Source organism: Python bivittatus, unplaced genomic scaffold (genome assembly GCF_059951505.1).
Source record: "Python bivittatus isolate LINGU-HERP-01145 unplaced genomic scaffold, Pbiv_v1 ctg000480_np1212, whole genome shotgun sequence".
Taxonomy (NCBI): Eukaryota; Metazoa; Chordata; class Lepidosauria; order Squamata; family Pythonidae; genus Python; species Python bivittatus.
Genome location: NW_028277075.1, coordinates 93,483,889 through 93,507,260, shown reverse-complemented (window position 1 = coordinate 93,507,260; position 23,372 = coordinate 93,483,889). Strand labels below are relative to the sequence as shown.

General features: G+C 36.1%; 1 protein-coding gene across 2 annotated transcripts in view; it reads right to left on the bottom strand.

Moving 5' to 3' along the window:
• ARHGAP15 (Rho GTPase activating protein 15) overlaps window positions 1-23,372 on the bottom strand; it is a 424,051-nt gene that overhangs the window by 130,391 nt on the left and 270,288 nt on the right. For both annotated transcript variants that reach the window (XM_088146524.1, XM_088146525.1), the window contains one exon: window positions 13,978-14,055. In XM_088146524.1, coding sequence (XP_088002650.1) covers window positions 13,978-14,055 — 78 coding nt within the window. The remainder of the gene's footprint in view (window positions 1-13,977; window positions 14,056-23,372) is intronic.

Below are 23,372 nucleotides of genomic sequence, written 5' to 3'. Positions count from 1 at the left end.
CCGTTCCCTGATAAAATCCCCTCATTAAGTCCTTCACTGTCTCATTTGTCACCACCACCTCACACATGGCTCCACTTTATTATTATATTCCACAAAATTTGGGTAGTCTTTGTGAAGTTCTGTAGGCCTTCAATTTGCAGTCATCTGAAATACATTTGCTTTTCAACACTGTGCTACTGAGAGACAACAGATTTGGAAGACCCTTCATGTTTCAGCCTCTGATTGCCAGCATTACTGCAACTCGGGGGAAAAAAGGTCTCCTGTCTTGAAGAATTGTTGGCAACCAAATTCCTACTAAGCTGAGGCCAAATCTGGATCAGATCAAGACACCTAGAGTGCTTAAGAGAGCAATGACAGGATGAGCAACGTCAGGAACAGGCCTGCTTAGAATCTAAAGCAGAATCTACACTAGACTTCATACAAAGAAAAGCATTCCTAGACTAAGTTGGTATCTTCTGAGTTCTGCTCTAACAGAAGCAAATAACTGACATATTTAAGAACTGCTGTCTTGTAGTGTTACAAATATATTTTTACCAATTTATTTTTTGCGTAGGGTCCTAGGCCATTACCAGCCATGGATTCGGTCTCAGCAAATGGTTTTTTTCTGTCAGCATAATGGCACCTAAAGCAAGTATTTTTCTGTATTCTTTCTTTTTTAGGATTAAATTTTCTGGTTATCCACTTGGAATTTAATCCAATACTATTGGTGTTTAAAAATAAACATGAAAGATAGCTACAATCATCCTATTTATTGGAATTCTATTGGACATCAATATTGTTCTACAAATTTCATTTGCTATTTTCATTCTTCATAGCATGAGAAAAATCTTCTGTATCTAGATTCTGATTTACTAGTATCTGTGAATGTTTCTCTTAGGCCTTGTAGATAAATATGACTATATTTTGAGTAGTTAGATTTTTGTGAGGCTCTGCAGAATTCTCTGGAAAAGGTAACTCAATTGCAAATGGAGAGTATTTAAAATCTAGCAACTTTATTAGAAAGGATTGCAGGTAACAGGCTGGGGAACACCTTTGCCTGAAATTATAGGGGAATCACTGGAAAGCCAGACTCATTTAGGCAGGCAAAATTGGGCTAAATAGAGCAATTTGTCTGGTTAAGTAGTGTACTTGCACAGCTTCCACTAATTTCAATGCACTAGAGTAGAAAATAGTGTCCCCTTTTTGGAGAGGATTAGCTTTCAAATGATAAGAAAACCCTGTATGTGCGTGCATGTGTGTCTATGTATGTTTGTGTGTGTGTGTGTGTGTATCTATATCTATATTTATATATGTATGTATGAATGTATGTATATACATATGTATACTGGTGCCATTTGATAACTTTAGTAACAAAGAGACTGAGCATTTGTTCAAGCTGTATGTTTGCAGTTTTGAAATGGGCACTCAGCAAAGTTATGAAAATATTAAAAAAGTAAACATATTGTAAATTAATGCAAATTTTATTGGCATTAACAGATATGCAAATTAGCTGCCAATCTTGAGCAGTTGGTCACCTTCCAATGTGATCCTAAGTGCCAAAAATGATGATCACAGATTTGAGCCATATTTGCACAGTATCAGGTCAATACTTGAAATTGGACAGTATGTCTGGTTTTCAAGGGTAATGAGATGTGTGTGGATGAGTGTGAGATAGAAGAGAAAGTGAGAGTTTGAGATAGAAACACTTGACTTTTGCTCTCTGAAGAGTTCACTTTTCTCATGCTTTGTGGAGAAGATTATAATAAAACTCAGTATTCACTGAAGTGTGAAATCTGTATATAAAATGCCTTCCTGCACAGAAGACTTGAATCCAAGGCTCTCTGATAACTGTTACTTACTAGCTGAACCACAGCAATAACTACTTATTTCCTAACTGGGTTCGTTTAATGTTTGCCAGATTTCAAGGCTGAATGGTGAGTTCTATTTTGTTATGTACTGCTTATATGTACAAATTGTAAACTGTGTATGGCTGACCTTTTGCAATTTTGTTTTCTTTATTACAATAAAACTATGGAAAACTGTTGCAGAAAGCAAACTATTCTAATTTGATCTCACAAATCAGCCATTTCCAAAGTGAATTACAATCTGATTGAGTTGCATAGTGTAAAGCTATAGATCTGGGCTATAAAAATCTGGAGGACCAACTAGATGGTAACAAAGAGTGTTTTCTGTATCTCTTTGCTGCCATGTAAGCAATCTGGATTTTTGCAAACCTAGCCTAGGGGCCAGAGTACTATTGCAATGTCATAAATCTACATACAATCTGTTTATCTATATACAGTATGTATATGTGTGTGAGAGAGAGAAACCCGCTCAAGACTAATCGAAAGTGAATCTTCAGCAACACCAAGACCTTGCAAGGAACAGGTTTTGGCAAATACTGGAAGATGTCTTACTGGAACAGAAAATTGAAGAAAAACATGTTGAAACTCAGAATTAATACAATTTAATTTCCCTTGGAGGCCAAAAATTTCTAATTTAATGCTTCTCTCAAACAGTCCTGGATATAGTTTTCAATGATTGGAAGCTACTGTGTTAAAAAATAAACTAGCCCTAAAGACCTCCCTCCCTTCCTCCATCCCTCTTTTGCAGGGGAATAAGTTACACTAAAAAGTAAGAACACTATGAACACTGCAAAACAGTTCTTGGTAATTACCTAGATAAGTGAAGTTCTATCCATTCCAGGAAAGTGTGTTGTTACTAGTATTCTCTCTGTCTAAAATGCTAGATTACACCTTGGATGAGCTCTATTTTTCCTAAAGCACTTATTTAGATTTGTGGCCCACGTAGGGTTACCAGGCAAGGATGACAGGGACAACTGGAAAGGAGGACAAATGGGGGGAACACTACTGATGCCCAGCCCCTCCTGATCTACTCCCTATGACACATGGCTCAGAATGACAAGTATTATCTCCTAATCAAATCAAAGCTATATTATGGTCAACAGCCAGAAAAGTATTTTCTCCTAGGATTCTCTTCCTGTAGACCCACTTCACCAGGGCCTGTGCTAGTCTTCTGTCACCAAGAAAGTACATTAGCACCAAATCCATAAATTAACTGCTCTCCATAGAATGTCCTATACAAAATGACCCAGTTCAGTGAGATTTTTTTAAGGAAAAGAAATAAAAACAAAAGAGAATACCCCAAAACTCTACATGCCATAATCAATGCTTTCATAAAAAGCTCTTGTAAAATATTCATGAAGCAGTCTGGTGTTGAACAGGGGAAATCTGCTCAACATTTCACAATAATATACATCTTAATTGGCTACACTAATCTCCATATAGGTTCCCGAAAGATAGAGGGAGGAGTAAAGAGAAAGAACAAGAAATAAATGTCAACTATCAAAGGGGATTTCCCTAGCTTCTTTAGGTATATTACATTCTAGCCATCATGCTACATACTAAAAGCACTGCAGACTCCAGCAACTACTTGGCCATGAAGACTTCAGAGAGCTGCTGTCTGGGTACTGGAACCCAGCATTGAAACTTCTTTGCCCCAGAGCTTTTGTTAACTGCCAAAAGAACAGAAGCCCCTCTGTCTGCCTTTTATACTGAGAGGTTGGGCAGCCAAAACTGCACGACACTTTTCAAAGATGGTCCTCCTCCTCCTCCTCCTCCTCCTCTATAATAGCCTTTCTTTTTCCTTTTCTAAAATCATGCTTTTAGAAAATAAACACCCAACTCATTTTCACTGACCTGATTTCAAAGAAACTTTTGATCTTTCCTGAGAGTTAAACAGACATAGCCCCTATGACTCAAGCATTGCTCCTTAACAATAGATACCAATTATATTTGGCTCCAGTCAATTTTCTGTGAGAATCTGTAAGAACATTCTTTCAAAAATCTAGAAAAATGGACCATGGATAGCTTCTTGAAAATGCTTCTGCTGATCATGCCTTTTCCTTTTCTGAGGCTCGTTAATGCCAGACATACAAATGATACAAAGCTTTATTTATTTTCAGTGGCCTGGGGGATGCACAAAAGCAGTCAGCTAATCAGGTGAATCTATTATTTACTACTAGGTTATACCAGAAGGTTTTCATATAACAACCAAACATCGGGGTGGGTAGCTGCATGGCTGTATCCTGGATAAACGTGTACATTTTTCAATCTACAGGCAACCAATTGTCTTTCTCTGTCTCTCACTAGGCACAGTATTTATATGCTACCTTTAGAAAGGGATATATCCAAAGTTCAAGGTATGTCAGCATTTCCATTACAGATAAAAAATTCAATTACAGATTCAGAATTTATTATGTACATATGGAAATAGTACTTATAAAAGAGAGAAGGGTTTGTGTCTGGGGCTGTCAATACTGTGAAGGATTGGGTGATTATAAAGCAAATTAACAATACTTTTAAATGTGCATTCACTTATCTTTCCAATTAAATCCTTATTAAACAACTGCACAGACAGTAATGGTACTTCTGCAAAGCATGGATCAAGACAGTTTTATTGTAATTTTTACTTTGTAACAATTTATCAAGCAGTTATTTCTTTACTATTAAATTGTTTTGTTAATAAATATTCTCAGCTCACCAAAGTATTTGTAATTCTCATATTGTTTTATTTTGTTATGGCTACAGTTTGCATCTGAATGTTATATTAGATGCTGGACCCTCTCTGGAATAATTTTATTTTATCACTAATTACTGTGGCAAATAAAATCAACTCCTATTAATGCCAGGTGGCCTATTGCTTTATAAAGATCTGCCATTCTCTTTTAAAATCTCCCAGTTCCTATAATAATCTTTTTGTTTTAAAAGAAGGCGTCATGTTCTTTGTAGATAATAAATATTGCAGTTTAAAAAAGCAAAGTCTTTTTCCTTATGAGTGTATGTAAATACCCAAAATGCAACCATTTATCTATGGATAGCATGTACATTTTACAGTTTCAAGGCAAAGGAGGACATTCAAAGGTCAAGTTTCTTTGCTCATGCTAAATATTTTGTAACCAAAGAATTTGATATGCGGACAATATTTCATTAATTTTACACGTTCACCACCACTTAATAATAAACATTGTTTTTAAGTACTCCTATGATTTGTGAAAACTTGACACACATGAATTGCAGCAGATTTCAAATACTTCCTATTTCTTCTGCACCACCTATCCACCCACTCCTCCCTCCAGCTACCATACTCCATCTTGGATCATTTACTGCTCAAGATAACTACTTAGGTTTAATAGAGATACAGTATTGGAAATGAGAGTATACTGAAGACCTATATTGTATACACATCTTTCTACAGATCCCTAGCTTCATTTGTAGGCACTATCCCAGATAAGACTGGGATACAAAGAATTCAAATACAGAGTAAATGAAAACAAACCAGGTTTGCAACCTGGGAATTCTTTCTGAATCTGCATTGCCCCTGTGCTTCCAAGTGGTGGTGATGACCAACACATAGTAGCAGTAATCTTTATGACAGTCACTGACCAGAATTCTGTGAGATAACAAAATAATGAAAACAATTAATCAGTTTCTATTTCAAATCTAATAGAAGCAAAATTATGACTAGGTCATTAAAGGGATCAGGGTATGTCTAGTTTTACTGACGGTATAACAAACTATAGCACATTTAAGGAAAGAAAATCTTACAAGTGTGATAAAAGGTGTGATACATAAAATATATCAGAATCATCTGGATCGTTTGCCAAATAGGAAGTTATAAAGTGGGCCCTTGTGTCCTTCTAGAAGGCACAGTATGACTGGAAAAGAGCTACAAATTCAATGGATCTTTCTCACAAGGGCACAATCTTAGCTCGTAAGGGATTTTTTAAATATATTTTCCTTCAAGAATAGCTGTTGAGAGGATGTTGAAATTTCCTAATGTTAGTGCTCTTGGGAATTTAGGAGCAGCATCTTGCAAACCATAAAAAAGAGACTTGACTTCTTAGGGACACATTCCTGGATAGGGCAGATGGATCCATTTGAGCTTCTACAGCCTTAGAATATTGCTGGAGTGTGGTAAAGGCTCCATAGTCCATGATCAGAATGGCCTCTCTCTAGTGTTGTGGTTTTTGCATGGATATCCAAATACAAATGTCTTGATTTGTCATTGTCCACCATGCAAAAAGTCTAGACCTTCTCAGGAAAAAAAAAAAAAACAACAAGTAGGCCAGGATGCAAATCCATGTGCTCACTTCTACTTTAGTCAGACTTACCTCCCTCCTTAATACCACACTAGGTAGGCTGTTGGGATAATTCATTTATTTATTTAATATGGCCACCATCTCAATATGTGACTTTGGGTGACTGACAATTAAAAACTGTCCAAAAACAGTAAATGAAATTATAAATAACCTAAATAGCAGCTGAGATGAACCCCCACCGTGACCTTAATAAGCATAATGAAGGAAAGTGGTCACCCACACCATCACTCCAGGCTTGATGGCAAAATCAGGTCTTTAAAGCCTTGTGAAAAGCCAGCATATGCTGTGTCCCTCTGGTGAAGTGGAAGGACTGTATAGTGGCCACTGATTTTTGTGCATTTTGAATTACATAATTTTGGTGTGCTCTGTGTTTGGCAGAGCTATGAAAGACCATACCAAAGTAGCTAACAATTTTGACTTGGTGTATTGTCTGGCCATTTAGCCTCCAGACATACACTCTAGGTTGTTTTTAAAAAATTAAGATCTCAGTTTTTAATACAGTTAACCTCAAATGCTTCCTCAGAACAATACGTGGCTAAGCCACTCAAAGAACATTTTAGTCCAATTGATTTTTGTGATAGAAGCAGTACTTCATCTGCATACAATAAGATTGCAGTATCCCTATTTGCTAGTTTGGGGCCTGATGCTCTGAATTACTTATTTTGGCTATGAGAGAGTTGATGTACAAATTGAACAGTAAGGGAACCAAAATACATCCCTGTCTTCTTCCTCTTTTTGTTGGGATTCCTTTTGCAGGAGGCCTTACATACTACAATTAACCTTTATTCAGGAGTTCTTATAAAGTTTGTTCATTAGCAAAAGTAGCCATCTATCTGTTGTACTGTTTATGGGTTTATCCACAGCTTTCTTCTGGAAATGAGATCAGCTACAGACCTGAAGTCAATAAATACAGTGTATAACGCAGAACCTGGCTTTGACAAATATTTTTTAACCAAGTGTTGCAGAATAAGGGCACAATGTGGGTAGAGTGTGCAGCCCTAGAACCTGCCTGCTTATCTGCCAATCTGTTTTTTGAATTAATCCAATTGAACTGTTTATTATGTAAATATGTGTGATAAAGTTTACTTATCGTGCTTAAAAGCTTGATGGACCAGTAGCTGGAGGGCAAATCTCAGTTACCCTTTTTGTTGATGGGTACTATAATAGCTAACTCTCAGTCCTTTGGGATTTGTGCAGTACGACTGATGTAAGTAAGCAGGCAGGTTAATACTGAGGTCCACCACTTCAGATTACTATATAGAACTTCAGCAATGATGAAATCACTGTGTGAGATTTTACCAGGATCACACTGTTTAACAGAACTAAGTAGGACACTGCTTGATATTGAGCTCTAGATCTAATTCAGGCAAATCTTCTTGTGCATATAGAAATGATCCACCCATAATATTGCCAGTAGGAGATAGGAGAATGAAAGGGGCTGGTGCATGAATGTAAAGCCATCAAGCATCCAATATAAGATTGGATTCCTAGTTTGTGATGCTGTTATTAATTGTTGCCAGGACATTTTAAAAATGATCTTTTCTTAATTTATAGCAGTGGTTTGTACTGTTTTTCAGCAATAAAAACTCCTGGATAGAACGTGAAGCTGGATCTTTGTTATACAGTTTAAATTACATAACCAATTCATTCTTGGCCAACCAGGGCTGAGTCAAACCAGGGCTGAGAGGGATAAGCCTTACTTTTAGATTTTACTCTCTAGTCTGATATCAGGGCAGATAATGATGTTTGGAATACTGAATACGTTTGGTACAATTCTGGAAAACACAATTTTCAAGCCCACCCTCAACTATTGTAGAGAAAATCTGTGAAGCTATCTCAGAATATTAACTCAGGTATTGTCTCTTTTAGTCCATCTAGCACAGACTCACCTTAAATCTAGTTCCATATTGAGAACAGAATCTAGTTCTAAGAAGAAATTATCAATTTTTTAAAATTTATTTATTGTATTTATGTAGTCGCCCCTCTCACATAAAGTGACTCTTGTTGTTACTGCTTGGATACTAGGGAAATGAGCAGCTACCTAGGTAAAATTTTTATATGAAAGGGGCAAATTTCTTGACCCTACAGTATAAACAGTCACAGGAAGACCTTGCACCAGCCCAATCTGAGAATACAAGGGGATAGTTACTGCCAATTCAGTGGATAGATAAGTTAGCCTATTACAGCTCCTTGTAGTCCTCCTATTACATTGTTAGATTGGCAGGCATCTGCACAATTAGATTTAGTGGACATACAGGAACAAGTTCTGAGTTGGTTGGCTCTGGCAAGAGTTGCCATATTTGTGTTGCAACATAACTAATTTACTAAAATAAACTCTATACAAATCCCTGAGGATTTGGTAGAGCATGTAGCAAACCAGAACATTATATTGAGACCTAATCGCATACATCTGCTCTGATTTGTTGTCGTTTTCCAGGGTTATAGTAAGGTATTCATTTTACATTTTAATGTCCTAAGTTATTTAAGCCTTGGTTGTCTGAAGGACTATATCAGCTGTTATTCTGAGCCTCTCCAAATAAGAAGATCTACAGGAGAGGCCCATTTAAGCAAATGACTGCTTGTCAGGTACATGGGAGACTGTTCATTCCTAAGTCTGTTTTTTTTTTTTTTGTATGTAGTTGTTTTTATGTATTTATTTTTTTAAATTGTTGTACGCCGCCCAGAGTCAGCTTGTGTGAGATGGGCGGCTATATAAATATGATAGATAGATAGATAGATAGATAGATAGATAGATAGATAGATAGATAGATAGATAGATAAATAAGTCACTTTCAAACTGAAACACACTCCTTTTAGAATTGCAGTTAGTCCCGAATTTATGTATTCAAAAAGGATGACAAGATGTATCTTTTTAATTTAGTGTTTTGAATATTTTAAATCAGGTTTTAACATTAGAAAATAGTTATTTTAAGTTTTCAGTTTGTAATTATTGAATTATATTTTAATTGCATTTTAATTAAATTGCTTTGTGTTTTATTCTTTTTTATTGGCTCCTTGAAGACAATTTTGGGGTAGGAGGGTTGGGTATTAAAAAATCTAATAACTAGCTTACTAAATAAATGGTAGCAATCAGTATATTCCCAGTCCGATACAGGCTGTAGAATACATGTGTTAGTCCTCAGTTTTTAAGAACAACCTTATTCACTTGGTGAAATTGCATCTCTTGGCCTTCCTTCCCAATTGTTCTTGATTTTTCAATATAATATTGAATAGCATAAGCATGAGCTGATACGAATGTTTTTTTCCCCAATGGATCAATCACACAGTTTATAAATAGGCTAAATACCATTGCTGAGGAAACAGCATAAATGAATAATTATTTCAATTTCAGTTCTTCTAATTTTTCCCATTTAACTTTTATTCTGATCTGCTCCTACTCTGTGAATATTTTCCAAAACATATGCATTTTTCAACAGTCTATACATTTTTATGCTTGCTTTCCTCAGTATACATTTTTGTATACAATTTTTCTGTAATATAAGAATTATAACATTTTGTGCAAATATTGAAATCCAGGGGTCTTTTGAATATTCTTACTGGAATGTTAACTCACACCGTTATTCCTGTTCAAACTCACCATTACTGACATTTTGTTTTGAAACACCACACTTAAAATATTGTCACTAAGATTTTTTATGCCTCTTATTTATCTGAATCAATTTAGCTGCTATGTATGAAAAATTGCACACAGTATTAAAATATATTATAATCTTGATCTCTTGTAATCAAGATATTTTTGGTTTTTAATAGAAAAAAAATATACAAAATGTAATCTTGCCACCGGGAAGTTTTTTTTTTTTTTTTAAGTATAACTTCAGGGACTTTCTATATATACAGAAAACTAAGGTATTAGCTGTCTTGTAGTCAGTGTTGTCAAATATGAAACAGCCATAGCAACCATCAAAAGAAAAGATCAAATATATAGAAGTGTTTTCATTGACTTTTCAATATATATTTGAAGACACTTTTTAAAGAAAGTTTAACAATAAAAAATAACAACTATATATATTTTTTCTTCATTACTCCTTCCTACCTCCACCCCCAAGTTGGTTTCCTTTATTCATCTTCCTATCTTACCAAGTACAGCAAAAACACTAAGTCACAGTTAAAGATATAGTCAAAGTTAAGAGATAGAGATAATGTTTTGATCTGAGATCCACTTTCTTTTCTATAAAAAAAAGTGTGATAGATTTAAATTCTAAAACATTCCCTATAACATTTAAGATGCACAGCTATGGTTCAAGATTACAGGCTCAATGAAATGAATTTGTTTTTTTTAATGTACTATTCATGGGTACCTTTTAAAAAAATAGTATGTGACACATGTATCTGGGACATGGAAAAACTTGTGTTTAAATCTATCCAGCCATTTTGATTAGAAAGACTTATTCTCAGAGGCATCTACAACTATGAAGATATCAAAATGATGAAACATGGCATGTAATGTCACGATGCATACTCTGCCTTTTGTTCTTGGGCCATGACATTGCTTGCCCCCTTTTTCCCCCTTCTCCTCTGCTTATTGTCTTGTAGATGGAATGATGTCCAGTGTTTTTTAGAAGAAGTGTAGATTCCACACAGAATAAATTAACAGCCATCTTGCAGCAAATAAACTTTGTTCAGTACTAAACTTGTGTACTATTGCAGTAATAAATAAAAGCATCACTCCAATCTTATGAAATTACTCAAATAGATCCCTCATTTATACATGGTTTAGAAAAAAGAGGCTTGACTAAATACAGAATTTTTATCAACTCACCTATTATGTTGGCTGATCTTTGTGAATATTACATATCTCTAGTCCCCCCCCATCTTGGTCTGATATTTTTCTTATCATAATGTGGGAGATTACAGACTTTGCCTTGTCCCAGCCAAAAATTCTATTGACTTGCTCCTTATTTTCCTCTGAACACCAAGCACCTTTGTATTCAATGTCAAAAATAGACAAAGAACAAAGAAGATTCCATTTCCGAGCTACTGTGCAACTTAGTTTGTTATACACCACAATTTGCATGACGAAAGAAGGGGACAGCAAGTGAGCATTAAGAGATGACTGATCAAGTACAGTAGTTTGGTCTCTCCCCCAGTACTATAAAGTGGCAATGAGGACAGAGAATCTGAAACAGGACTTGTGGGAACAGTAAGAAAAGTTATGTGACTAGAGTTTGCATGGCAAAATAAGAGATTTGACTCTCCCTTTCTTTTTTAAGTTGAATGACTTTTACTAACTTGGTAGCTTCAGATGGGTTTGGCAATTCAATCTGATATAGAGAAGCAGTACGCTAATTTATCCCTAGTGCAATTCTATCAAAATCAGTGTAATGAAATCCTTTGCATACATTTGATAATCAGTTCACAGACATGTTTAAAATAAACTTCAGTGGAGTTACATTGGGGAAGAACTTGATGCTTGCTGGAATTTCCTCCCAACTAATTTTAAAGGCCTTTTGGTTGTTATTTAGAAAGAAATATACCATATGTCTATGAACTTCCTTTGCCTTCGATGGGGCGGAGGGGAGGGAGCAGCAAACAGCAGTAGCATGATTTTACCCTTTCACTGTATTTCTTATTACATAACAAATCCAAAGGTAAAATAGTCTCAAGAACAGAAAATCCAATCAGTGACTACAAATGGCTATCTGAACACACATTCCAATAAAGCCAAACAAGCCAATTTACAATGATTTGTAACTACGTAAATATTTAGGGTAGGAAACCACTAGGAAATCTTAGTGCTATATGTTAGATTTGGAAATTGAAAAAAAAAAAAATCCCAGAAGAGGACAATGATAAGTCATTTCTGCTCTGTTGCCAAGAAAATGTGGATGATGAATCCATGTAGTCAGCAAGAACAGACTTTAACAGAAGCTCCTTTTTACTGTAATGTAACACAATAGATACCTGCCAGTAAGATCAACAATATTAAACTGTTATGGATTTAACAGTAATATGAAGGGCCTTTCCAGGATTTGGCTACCGTAAAAGTATTCTCCATTGACAAGAGACCCCATGTGATTATCTATATGTATATCTGGGATCACACAAAGAAAAGGTATGAACAATTCCTCTGTGTGAAGCAAGGGACAGCTGCTTTTTGGCTCAGGGATCCTGGGAATGTCTGGTCATGTTCTCCACTGACCATCTCTTGACCCTTCACCTGTGTGCAACTTTGGGGGTATTAAACATTAGCCAGCTTTGAGGGTTTTAAACATTAGCCAGCTGTGGTGAATTGGGACAAATCTGTCTGAGCCACTACAGATTTCCAGTTCAAGCTACTGCCTGAACAGCCCATAAAGAACTGTAGAAAAATGGCAGCTGAGACGCATTAATCTGACAACTTAATTCATACTAAACTAAACTCATTCTTGAATGAATCAGGATGATAAAAATATTATTTTATTCTGAGCATAAAGAAACTAAAGACACAATTATTAAGATAAAGATGTTTTAAGTCAGCCTACACTGGCTTGGTGCTCTCAGTGACCACACTAGCTAGGTATGATGGGAGGTCTAATCTCAGATACCGGAGGCGCAGCAGAGTGGGGAAGGATTATTAAAATGAAGGATCTAGATGAAATGAAATGACACTGCAGAGGTTCTATGAACAATTTCCCAGTTACACTTTAAAAGGCTGTGTTGTTTATTTCATAGCTTTTAATAAATATAATTCTATAGTTGCTCTTAGCTAAAAGGCCAAGACCTATAATAAAGATGAAAGAAAGATTATAAATGGAAAAAAATATGCCACAATTTCAAAACAGGCTAATCATCCAAGCCTCCCACAGTTTCAGATTTAGAGCCATTATAACTGTAAATTTCATTTTCTTAAAAAAAAAATTGAGTGTTAAGAAACTGCCAGGAATATAGGCTGTTCCTTCTCCAAATGATTGTTTGGTCTTTTGCCTTTAAGTTGAACTATACCTAAGGATTTAATAACAGAGAATATTTAGAATTATCATTTAAACCTTCCTTCTCTTAACTGTAGCTTCTATTTTATCTTATACAGACTGTAACACCAGTGGCATTAATAGGTTCCAATACTAATGTGCGTTGTCTTTTAATTAGGAAGGTTACCCAGTGACATTTGCCAGTTACTGTTCTTCAACATCTGGACTTCAATAAAAATTCTTTCATTCATTCTGTGTGCTATTCTATTCTTGCCAAGGATACTCTTCTTTCGGGTCAAATGATCATGCACACATTTCTGGCCTAGTAGAACCTTTATATAATGGTGCCTTGGGCTGTGTGTGAGTCAGCAGGATCATTAAAGTCTTGGAGATCTGTTTTCTTATTATCTAAGACTGGCTTATGCATATGTTGAAGAACAGTAGATCTATTTTTTTAGTATTGCAGAAAATCAGTAAAATTGTTAAAAGCTTAAATTTATCTTCTCTATTCCTTTATTTCTCCATATCATATTATTCCAAAGTACCTTACTTATAGTTCCTTCCCCCTCCACGTATAATTGTTCCATGTATATTCAAATGGCTTTATGCTTTGCAATTGATTCTGCAGTGTTACTTCTATCCTCTGAAAAGCTCTGTTCTCCCTTTGCCTTTTTTTTTTTTTTGGTTTTGTTATCTTTTTCTTTAAAATTTGATGATTGCATATCTCTCCTCTCTTCCAAACTGTTCTCTAAATATTGGCTGTGTCTGTTCACTTCTTCTCTTCTCTTTTGTTAAATGCCACTCATCATTCTGTACCACTAATGTACCACAGCTTCTAAAATCCATTGTATTGTCATTTCAGACTGATAAGTACTAAACAAAACATTGCAGGGCAAAGGAATCACTTACCCTGATTGACAACAAATCGTAACTTCTGTATCGTTGCCAGATTGCCGCTGACTCTGTATATTCCATCAACATCCAGACCTGGAAAATGAAGACATACTTCATATTGGCTTGTGTGAGTATTATGCTGTCTGTCAAGAAAATATAACTGCTGTGACAAATATAGAGAAATATATACTTCTGTGAACTCCTTGATAATAATTCACCCGATAAAATAGAATTGTGTGATGCTCTTTTTCTCTGGCCCGTTGGATGTTCTGGATTACAGTTCGAATTGCACTTTAGCACTGGCTGCTCTCCCTAAGACTGATGGGAAGTGGAGTTCAACAACACCAGAAGGGCTGTATGGTGACTATATTTTATTTAAGCAAAGAAAAAACATCAAGTGTCAAGCAATTATGTGTGGAATTTTGCCTCTTTGTATGAATTCAGTGCACTTGGATCTCTGTGTGCTATATGATATACAGTAACTACATTCTAATTTGTATGGCAATCTGCAGGAACTAAGATGAAATATAAAGTCTGATATTTCAGCTGCATTAAGAGAAGATAAATAACAGGTTTTCACATTGTTTTCCTCTTCAGCCTTTTCCCATTACAATCCTTACTCATAATGTAACTATCATCAAGGGCTACTTCATGGTGATATTAACCATGATTACTGTTAATTTAGGTTCTTCTAAACAAATTTAGCCAATTTTTCAGCTGGTTTCACAACCTAGTTTATAAAAGAACCTTATAAATCACTGTTTAGGTCAGTGCCATGTAGTTAAAATACAAACTGACAACTTGGTTTGGAGAGAGCAGAAGCCAAATGCCTCATCAAGGAATGTCATCACCAAATATGTAATGAGTAAAACCCTGCTTCTGCCTCAGAATCATAGTTTAATCATTTGTTTTGAACTATTCTAAATCTAAATGAATGCATCTGAACACATTTCAAATATAACTGTCCCCATGTTATATTAGTACTTCTTCATAAACTTTTTGCAATGTTAATACATTAAATATAACTTTAGCAAATATATATATAGAGGATATTATATTTTGAAGAGTACTCTTTAAATCTGTAGTAAAATAGTTTCAATTAGCATTCCATTGGGATGTTATTCAATACGGCAGCCTGAAGATAAAAGTTGAAACAATACATCCACTAGAGTGAACACATACCATAGACTTTCTGATTTAAATACTTCAACAACGAAAGCCAAATCATCCAATATAAATTGGTGGATTTGGATATCCTTTTTATGACCGCCTAATCCTAGCTGTATTAGAAATTACTTATTTTGGAAATAGGTTTGGGCCTATTGTTTGCATATGTTTGAAAGAGAGAAGGAAAATTGGGAGGGAGTACATTTTGTTAAGAAATGTTCAGTCTTAAGCATTAAACTCCTGAACAATTTTCAAAGAAAACAACTTCAACTTCAAAGAGCACCTTTATCACGAATGAAAACTAACTGTCAGGGTTTCTTCACGATAGTGCTTACAATGGTTAAGGGAATAAAAGATAAAACAAAAGTATTTTCAGAGTTTGTTTGTAAATTTAGAGATGGCATTAACATTGATGGTAAACACTATTCTAACATGACTCCCACTCACTACCATAAAATCCAATTCCTAGTTTAATATATGTTGACTATTTTATGTTTCAAAAAGGTGTTTATCACTGAGGCATATCACTAGCTCTCCCTTACAGCATATTGCTGTTTCCACCTCCTTTTTTATTTGAAGGAGCTTCAGATAATATGGACAACCACCCCCCCACCCCCAACCCAGGGACCATAATCCAAATTGTATTCAAGATTTCAGTCAAGAAAAAATGCAGCTGTTGCATCTTATTCCCACCATAAATCTTAGAAGCTTTCCAGTTTATATCTAGGATAGGAATTAAATATTATTTTTCTTTCCAATGAACCATATATAGAAATACTCTTATTTTATAGGATATATGATTTGAAAACCATGACACTTATTTCCAATTCATTTCTATGTTTAGGTTAATTCTTCCATTTAAATATATCTTCTATAACACTTCTACAGGCTTTAACAATTTAGCTCAGCACATTTAAAATAGGGAGGGCAGTGTGTATTAATAAGCAGCTGTGCATCCTTCCAACTTTAAAAGTACAGAGGTGGGCAGAAGTCATCATAGCAGTTGAATTGTGATCCCTGGACCCTCTCCAGCATTAAGGTCGAAAGGAAAACCGAACATTATTTGGTAGCTGCATGGCTAACTTTTCAGGAGAACCTTGGCCATATGGTGTCAAGCCAAGCTATGAAACAGGAGCAAAAAGAACAAGTGGAAAAGGATGCAATCTCTTTGCAGGCAATCCAACAGTCTATATCAGCACCTCCCATGGGGAATCCTAGAGACATGGAAAAGGGGCAGAGCTTGAATTGCAATGCCACATCCACCTTCTTGAACATTTTGACACCCTGGTGCATGGGTGAAGCATGTGGCTCCTTGAAGACAAGAGAGAGTCTGGTATTCTCAGGTTTGGGATTGGATTGCGAAGTTAAGCAAAACCTGTGGATCCATACTTCTACATGCTTCACATTAACTTGCTCCCCATAAAATCATTATAAACACAAAGTGACTCTCAGCAAATATGCAATAAACCTTTTTTCTTTTATAAATCAGCACATGTACATAACCCATATTTTAATAACCTATTTTCTTTGTTACAGTCATCATCAGCTGATTTCTCTAGCATCATTTAATTTAAATTTCCCTTTCTTTATCCTTTAGGAACTAGAGTGCTGTGTACAGGGCCAGCTCGAGACATTTTGGCTCCTTAGGCAAAGTCATATTCTGCCCCCCCCCCCCCCGGCAAAGGTTTGGTTCATCTTTCAATTTTGTTAGGAATTTCAAAAAGGTGCCCTGTCCTTTCTTTTTTTCTTTGAGTTTTTGAGCTTTATGCTTATGATCTGCAGCCCCAGACAATTTTTTTTTCTCTTTTCTTGGACATTTTCATCCTATACGTACATTGCAAACTTATATTTAACCCTTCAGTGGGTCAACTCATGGAGTGTGCCATTACTGCTTTTTGCTTTTTTATTGGGTTTTTCAGAAATCTTTTCAATTTTGGTGCCCACTAAGATCTGGTGCCACTAGGCTGGTGCCTACTGAACCTTAGCCTAGAGCCGGCCCTGGCCATGTAGAATAGTGGTTAAGATTTCGGGCTAGGACTTGGGATTCAAGTTCATCCTTTGTGTCAGGCTTTCCCCAGACCAATACTTGAATGCAAAAGCTAGCAGGCAAGAAATTTAAGGACCAACTCTTTGATAAACTAGTTTTTTATACATACTAAAATTAGAGCAGAAAATTACATATAAGCCTCAAGCCATACCCACACATACATAAAAACAGTCTCCAAGTTCAAATCTTACATATCTTTTTCCTTCCTTTGCACCCTAATAGGCTAAGATCCAATGGGATGAGAGTTTGATCTGTTGTTATGGTCCTGTCTGGTCTCAGGTTTTCATCTGACCTGCTAGCCCCCAGATTTAGCCAAACATACTGGTTATCTTTGGGCCAGTCACCTCTCTCAGCCCAGCCTACCTAACAGGGTTGATGTTGGTGAGATAAAATAAAATTTAAACAAACAAACAAACAAAAGACAATGTTAACTGTCCTGAATTTTTAGAGGAAAGGTGGATATGAATATAACAAATACAAATAGTATATCCTATAATGGCTTTTCTCTTCTACCAAATGTATTTAAGCCAATTTTAGTTTTATGATTTTTTTTTTTTTAATTTGTGGGTATGGATGGGTGTCAGTGAATGAAAACTTCTCCCAAGAAAAAAGGCAAAATTCTATGATTTTTTTCAGTGGGGGGAGAGATGGAGAGAGAGGAGAGTGTTAATGGAGAGGTTCTAATGTTTTTTCTAAAAGATGACTTTCCCTCACTTTGGTGAAGCTAGAATGGCCTTGCAGTACTATTGTGTTTCACAAATTCTTTCTCTGATCTGCCCACGTTGCATCTCCTGGTGTCCTAAACCTACATTACAAATTTTTAACCAACAATGATTTTTCTCTTCCATACCAGAAAGTAAACTTTTCATCAATATTCAGTTATTCTCTCAGTCTTCAGCCTACAGGTAATTTTTCTTTTCTTCAGTCTACTTCCTGTTGCTTAATGTTAGAATGGTAGAATGTTTCATTCACTATATATGAACCAAGAATAAGGGAATCATAGAAAAGGCAGAATTGAAAAAGCAATCACCATGCATCTACTTGTGCCCTTGTACTTAGATTTACAAATCAACTTTGCTTGAGCCTTAATCTCACTTTTCTGTGTTGCCCTGCTTTTATCAAGTGAGAAGTTTTCATTTCAATAAAAACCACTGTTAATAGCAGCGGTGACAGAAGATTGCTATGAAGAGCTGGTTGTGACAATTTATAGAACATAATCTCTGTATATGTCTTCTGTCATGAATGTGCTAGTAAACCTTTGTCATTAGTATTTTTCTATTCATTTAGAAGCGGTTCCGGTAAATATACCTGCTTTAAAAAAAAGAACGGAGGGAAAAAAAAGGAGAGGAGAGGAGAGGAGAGGAGAGGAAAGGAAAGGAAAGGAAAGGAAAGGAAAGGAAAGGAAAGGAAAGGAAAGGAAAGGAAAGGAAAGGAAAGGAAAGGAAAGGAAAGGAAAGGAAAGGAAAGGGGGAAAAAGCACTTTAGGATGGTTTTCAGGTTTTTTTTTCTTTTTTTCAGCAAAACAAAATGACTTCATTGTTTCCACACTCCATTTTCTTTTAAACATTAGCTGGGATGATTGAGACCAAGGAATGTGGTAAAATGGATTCCCAAGCTATGTCTATCCCTTCTAATTCTGAGCTGCAGTTTTTGGCTTGGCTTGAATCACATCATCACATTTCAGTATGAATCTCACTGTAAAGTGATATTTCTTAAACATTTTTTTTCATTCATCATGGGATAAGAAACAAAGCTATTCTACATTTTCAACAAAATTCTTCTTCTTGTCTTCCTTTTCATCCTCCTTGTCTTTTTTTTTTTTTTAACAAAGGAATGGGAAAATTTTCCTTTGAAATGAATGGTAGAGGGAAAAATTGCTTTGAAATGAGCTGTGCTTGTTTTTTAAAAAAATATAGTCCCCTGTTTGTAAATCTTGTCATCTGTATATCAGAAATTCCAGCTATTTTAATCTGTTTGGTTTAAAACTGCTGGGAGGCAGGGCATAAAAATCAGGTGATTCTAATCAGCATGCTGCTGAAGACAAGTTCTGCTATGTGGGAGAAAAATCAGATGCTTAAAACAAAGATTCCCAAACTTTCTTGCTTCACAGAAACCCTTAGTATCTCAGTATTGTTTTTCACAGCACCCCTAGACCAAAAGGGGATTTTTGCAGAGATATGACATTGCAAATGGATGTCACAAAACACAGCTTTGCAAATGGATGTTGCAAAAATTTAAAATAACCTGTGGTACCCCTGTGAATTTGCTATGATGCCCAGAGTGCTGTGGCACACACTTTGGGAATTATGTGCATGAAACCTTTTCTACCATTAACAATGAGAATATTATTTGAATATAACTCTTAACTGTTTATTTTTGAAATAAAGAAGCTTTATGATGCTATACTTAGCCTAAAAAAAACACAAAGATGTCAAATGTGTCATTTAATAGGAACTGACATTTTAACTAAAGGTACATTGCAGGCTTTTATTTTATAGAGTAAAGTAACATAACAATAATGCATGCTTTACATCCTATAAAATAATGTTTTCATACCAAAATTATTTCCTTGGGATGTTGATAAATCTGATTTAGGCCTATTGTGGTAAACCTAGTTATGTACCTGAGCAAATAAATAAATAAAGTCAATTTCTATTATTACATATTAGTTTGGGATGTAACTAGATGGAATGCAAATTTAGCAACTTTATAGAATTGGTCAAATGTGTCACGTTTCTCAAACCACAGCATAACATTAAGTAGCTTTGCAAATAATCAAAAAGACACATCTTGTTGAAAAACCCAGAAGTGCAGCTACTGTCAGAGCAGCCAGTCATAACAACACCTCCATTCCACCCAAGGAAAACTGGAAGATCTTTGAGATTTTTTTACACCATTGTTCTTCCATCAATTCACCAGATCACTGCCTGTCCCTTCTGTTATTCCTGGTGAAAAGCTCATACTGCTAAGCTAAAAATAGGACTAGATTGAGAAAGCTACATGGCTTGGAAACCAGGAGGCTCTGGGATGGCCCCCACACAGCTGTCAAGCCCCTATCAATAACCTGGTCCTTCATCTTTCCACTCTCTGCACCAGAGTTACAGTCCCTCAATGACACTTAACATTTGGAACTCCACTGCCTATCAGACCCTTGTCCAAGGCACAGGAGCTTTATCTAATCACCAGCTGCTGAGATGTTAATTGTTTATTAGTGGTGCTAGTGCAGTATAGATGAAACCAACAGTAAAGAAAGGACTTAATGCAGCCTGCAAGAGATGCATAATTTTCTGGAGCTTCTACTCTTGGTGTTCTTGTGACATGAAAGATAACAGTATGCCCATGAGCAGGATGTGGCTGGTGTTGGGAAGGGATCCCCTGTCTTCTTCTCTTATCTGCATCTATCTGGGACACTGGAAAAGTTATGGGCATGGAAAAGGCATATAATGGCATCTATTGCACAGAGGAGATGGATTCCTCTGGATATAAGCAAATGTGCATGGAGCAAGGATGTGTGGTTGAGCCAAAATGATCTATTTCATATGCCTATGAGCACCCATTTTTCTCTCTCTTGCTTGTTTCCATGACCAAAATGATAATATTCCATAGATACACAGGCCTAGTAAATATAGAAGGAAATTCTTCTTCAGGTAACCTGGCCACCACTGCCATTTTAGGGCAGCCAGGATGAATCAATATCTTGATTTGAAATGTTGCCCATCTTTTCTCGCTCTTTTTAAGGCATAGTAGACTAGCAAAGGAAAAGCAACAAATGGATAAATTACTCAAAGGAAAGCAACAAGTGGATCAATTGCAGAAATTAGCTTTGTCAGTAGCAACTCAAATGCCAAAGAAAGATCTCATTTTGAAGTTATCAAGCACATTTTATAAAAATCTGGCTTACGTTTTAAAAACCAGTCATGAGTGACTGTAAAATATTGACAGGAAAAATGGTTAACCATCACTACCTCAATAAGATGTCATTTCGAATACGGCCCCTAAATAGAGTATATTACAGAAATCTAATGCTGAAGTTCCAAACTGATAGATAAAAATAGTTAGATCACTAAGTAACCAAGAACAGAAAATATAATAATAGTAAACTTCTGACCACACACAGATGGAAACTGGGCACATCCCATACAGCAGTGAGATATAACCCTCAGCTGGGGATTTGAAATATGCCAACTGGGGGGAGTTAAATATATCAGTCAAAGAACAGAATGCATTAAATCTCATTTTATTCTATTGTGCATTTTCTTCTTCTGCAGCCACACACAGTTCAGCAGGGTAGCACAATTTTTATTTATTGCCCTAGAAAAATCTTTCCTCTTATTTCTTCTGTTACAGATTAATGTCATGAAAGAGTTAAGGAACATTTTTTTTAAATATGCTAGATTATATCTGTCATAAAGGAATATTCTTCATGTATACTTCTATGTAATCCGTTTACCTCCTTATAGATCCCTCAAGCCCACCAGAGAGTTGCCTAAGTCCATATGATACCCTTGTGTATTGCATTTTGTACTTGGATCTTTGATTTAGCTGAGAGAGGTTTGAAAACATATGTAGCTTGACAACTCCCTACTGGCTACACAACTGAAGGAGAGTGTAAACGATTCCAGTAAAAGCCAGCTGTAACATATTCTTGTTCATCTGACTGAAGAACTGCCACTTCCAGACAGTAGCATATGAAGAAGGCAACCATTTTTCTAAGACTCCTGATTTTTGTTGAACTTTGCCCTTTTGGAGATAAGTTTAAAAAAAAAAAAACTTGGGCTGATTTTCAGAGGAAGAGATGAAGACAAATGAGGATGAACCTCAACCTCTTCCATCTTGGTTTTGTATAGAAGTAAGACCCAAACATTTTAAAGAACTTCTTAAGCACCTATTTATGCCATGCTCTGAAATGCATTTTATATTCAGTCCATTTTTGTTTGGTAACAGTGCATAGAATCACATCACCACCACCACCTCCAGCAAATCAGCTTGGTGCAACTTATAATAAGGGATATTATAGTATCTCACAGTAAACTGGATAACCATCATCATGATTATTACTAATATACCTTTATAATGTTCTGTATTGTGATTTTTGTCTGAGAACATGACAACATAAGGCTTCTGTTCCCGGTTGATGGCTTCTTAGCATACCCCCACCACTATATGATAGATAGATAGATAGATAGATAGATAGATAGATAGATAGATAGATAGATAGATAGTATTCCCTGAGCATCTACCTTCTAAATGCTAAGTTTCATTGCTAATGCAAAAAGATCTAACCATAAAAGGAGTGTTGCCCTGAAGGCACATCAAAAGCTATGCTGCTTGTCTCCCATGCTGCTTCTGGCTGTTCTGAAGCCAATTTTAAAAATTCCAGTTCTCATTGCAGCAAGTTGGCAATGGGGTAGTGTTGATCCTCCATGTGGATTATAGCCACCATTGGTCTGATCAGTAATTCCCTTGCTTCTTGCCCTTCCCATCAATTCAAGGAAGGCAGGCCTCATTGGCTGGTCCTCCGTGGATTGTCTACCAGTGTCTGCCTATTCCTTTTATGGATTGTTCCTTCCCCACTAGTCCCCATTATTTTCTTTGCTTTCTCAGATGTGTGCTCACACAGAGGCCTTCACATCCTGTTGTAGTGTAATCTCTTTTAAAGGAGACCCGTCCCTTCCCCCCTGATTTTACTATCATTGCTCTGATGCTATAGTGATCAAAACAAATGGAACATTCCTACATTCCATTATAGATCCATAGAAAATTTGAAGCAAGGAACAACTGAGGGTTCAGCTTCACAGAAGCAAAATTGCGTTCACTGAAACTTTGTAGCTTCATTCCAATGTGTCTACATTGCAACTTAAAGTTTCAGAAGGAAAAAAAGAGAGAGAGAGAGAAAGAAGGAAGGAAGGAAAGCTTTGCGGTACTCCGGGGAGGTGATGGGAAAGCAAGGGGAACAGCCTAGGTAGAAGCCAAAAGAAACTGGGTTGTATGGAATAAAGAGGTTCTATTGGAGGTTCTGTTGGGGGTGGGAAAATATGAGTGAGGAAAGTTCTATTTAATTAAAGGACCATTGTTGGATTAACCACAAGATAATTGTTTAAAAAGGCAGCTGCCAACCAGAGGAGAACGTAGCAGGCTTTCAGCCTTGTACAATTCTGCTAATGTATCCTTTCAATAAAGATAGAGCTAGTACTAT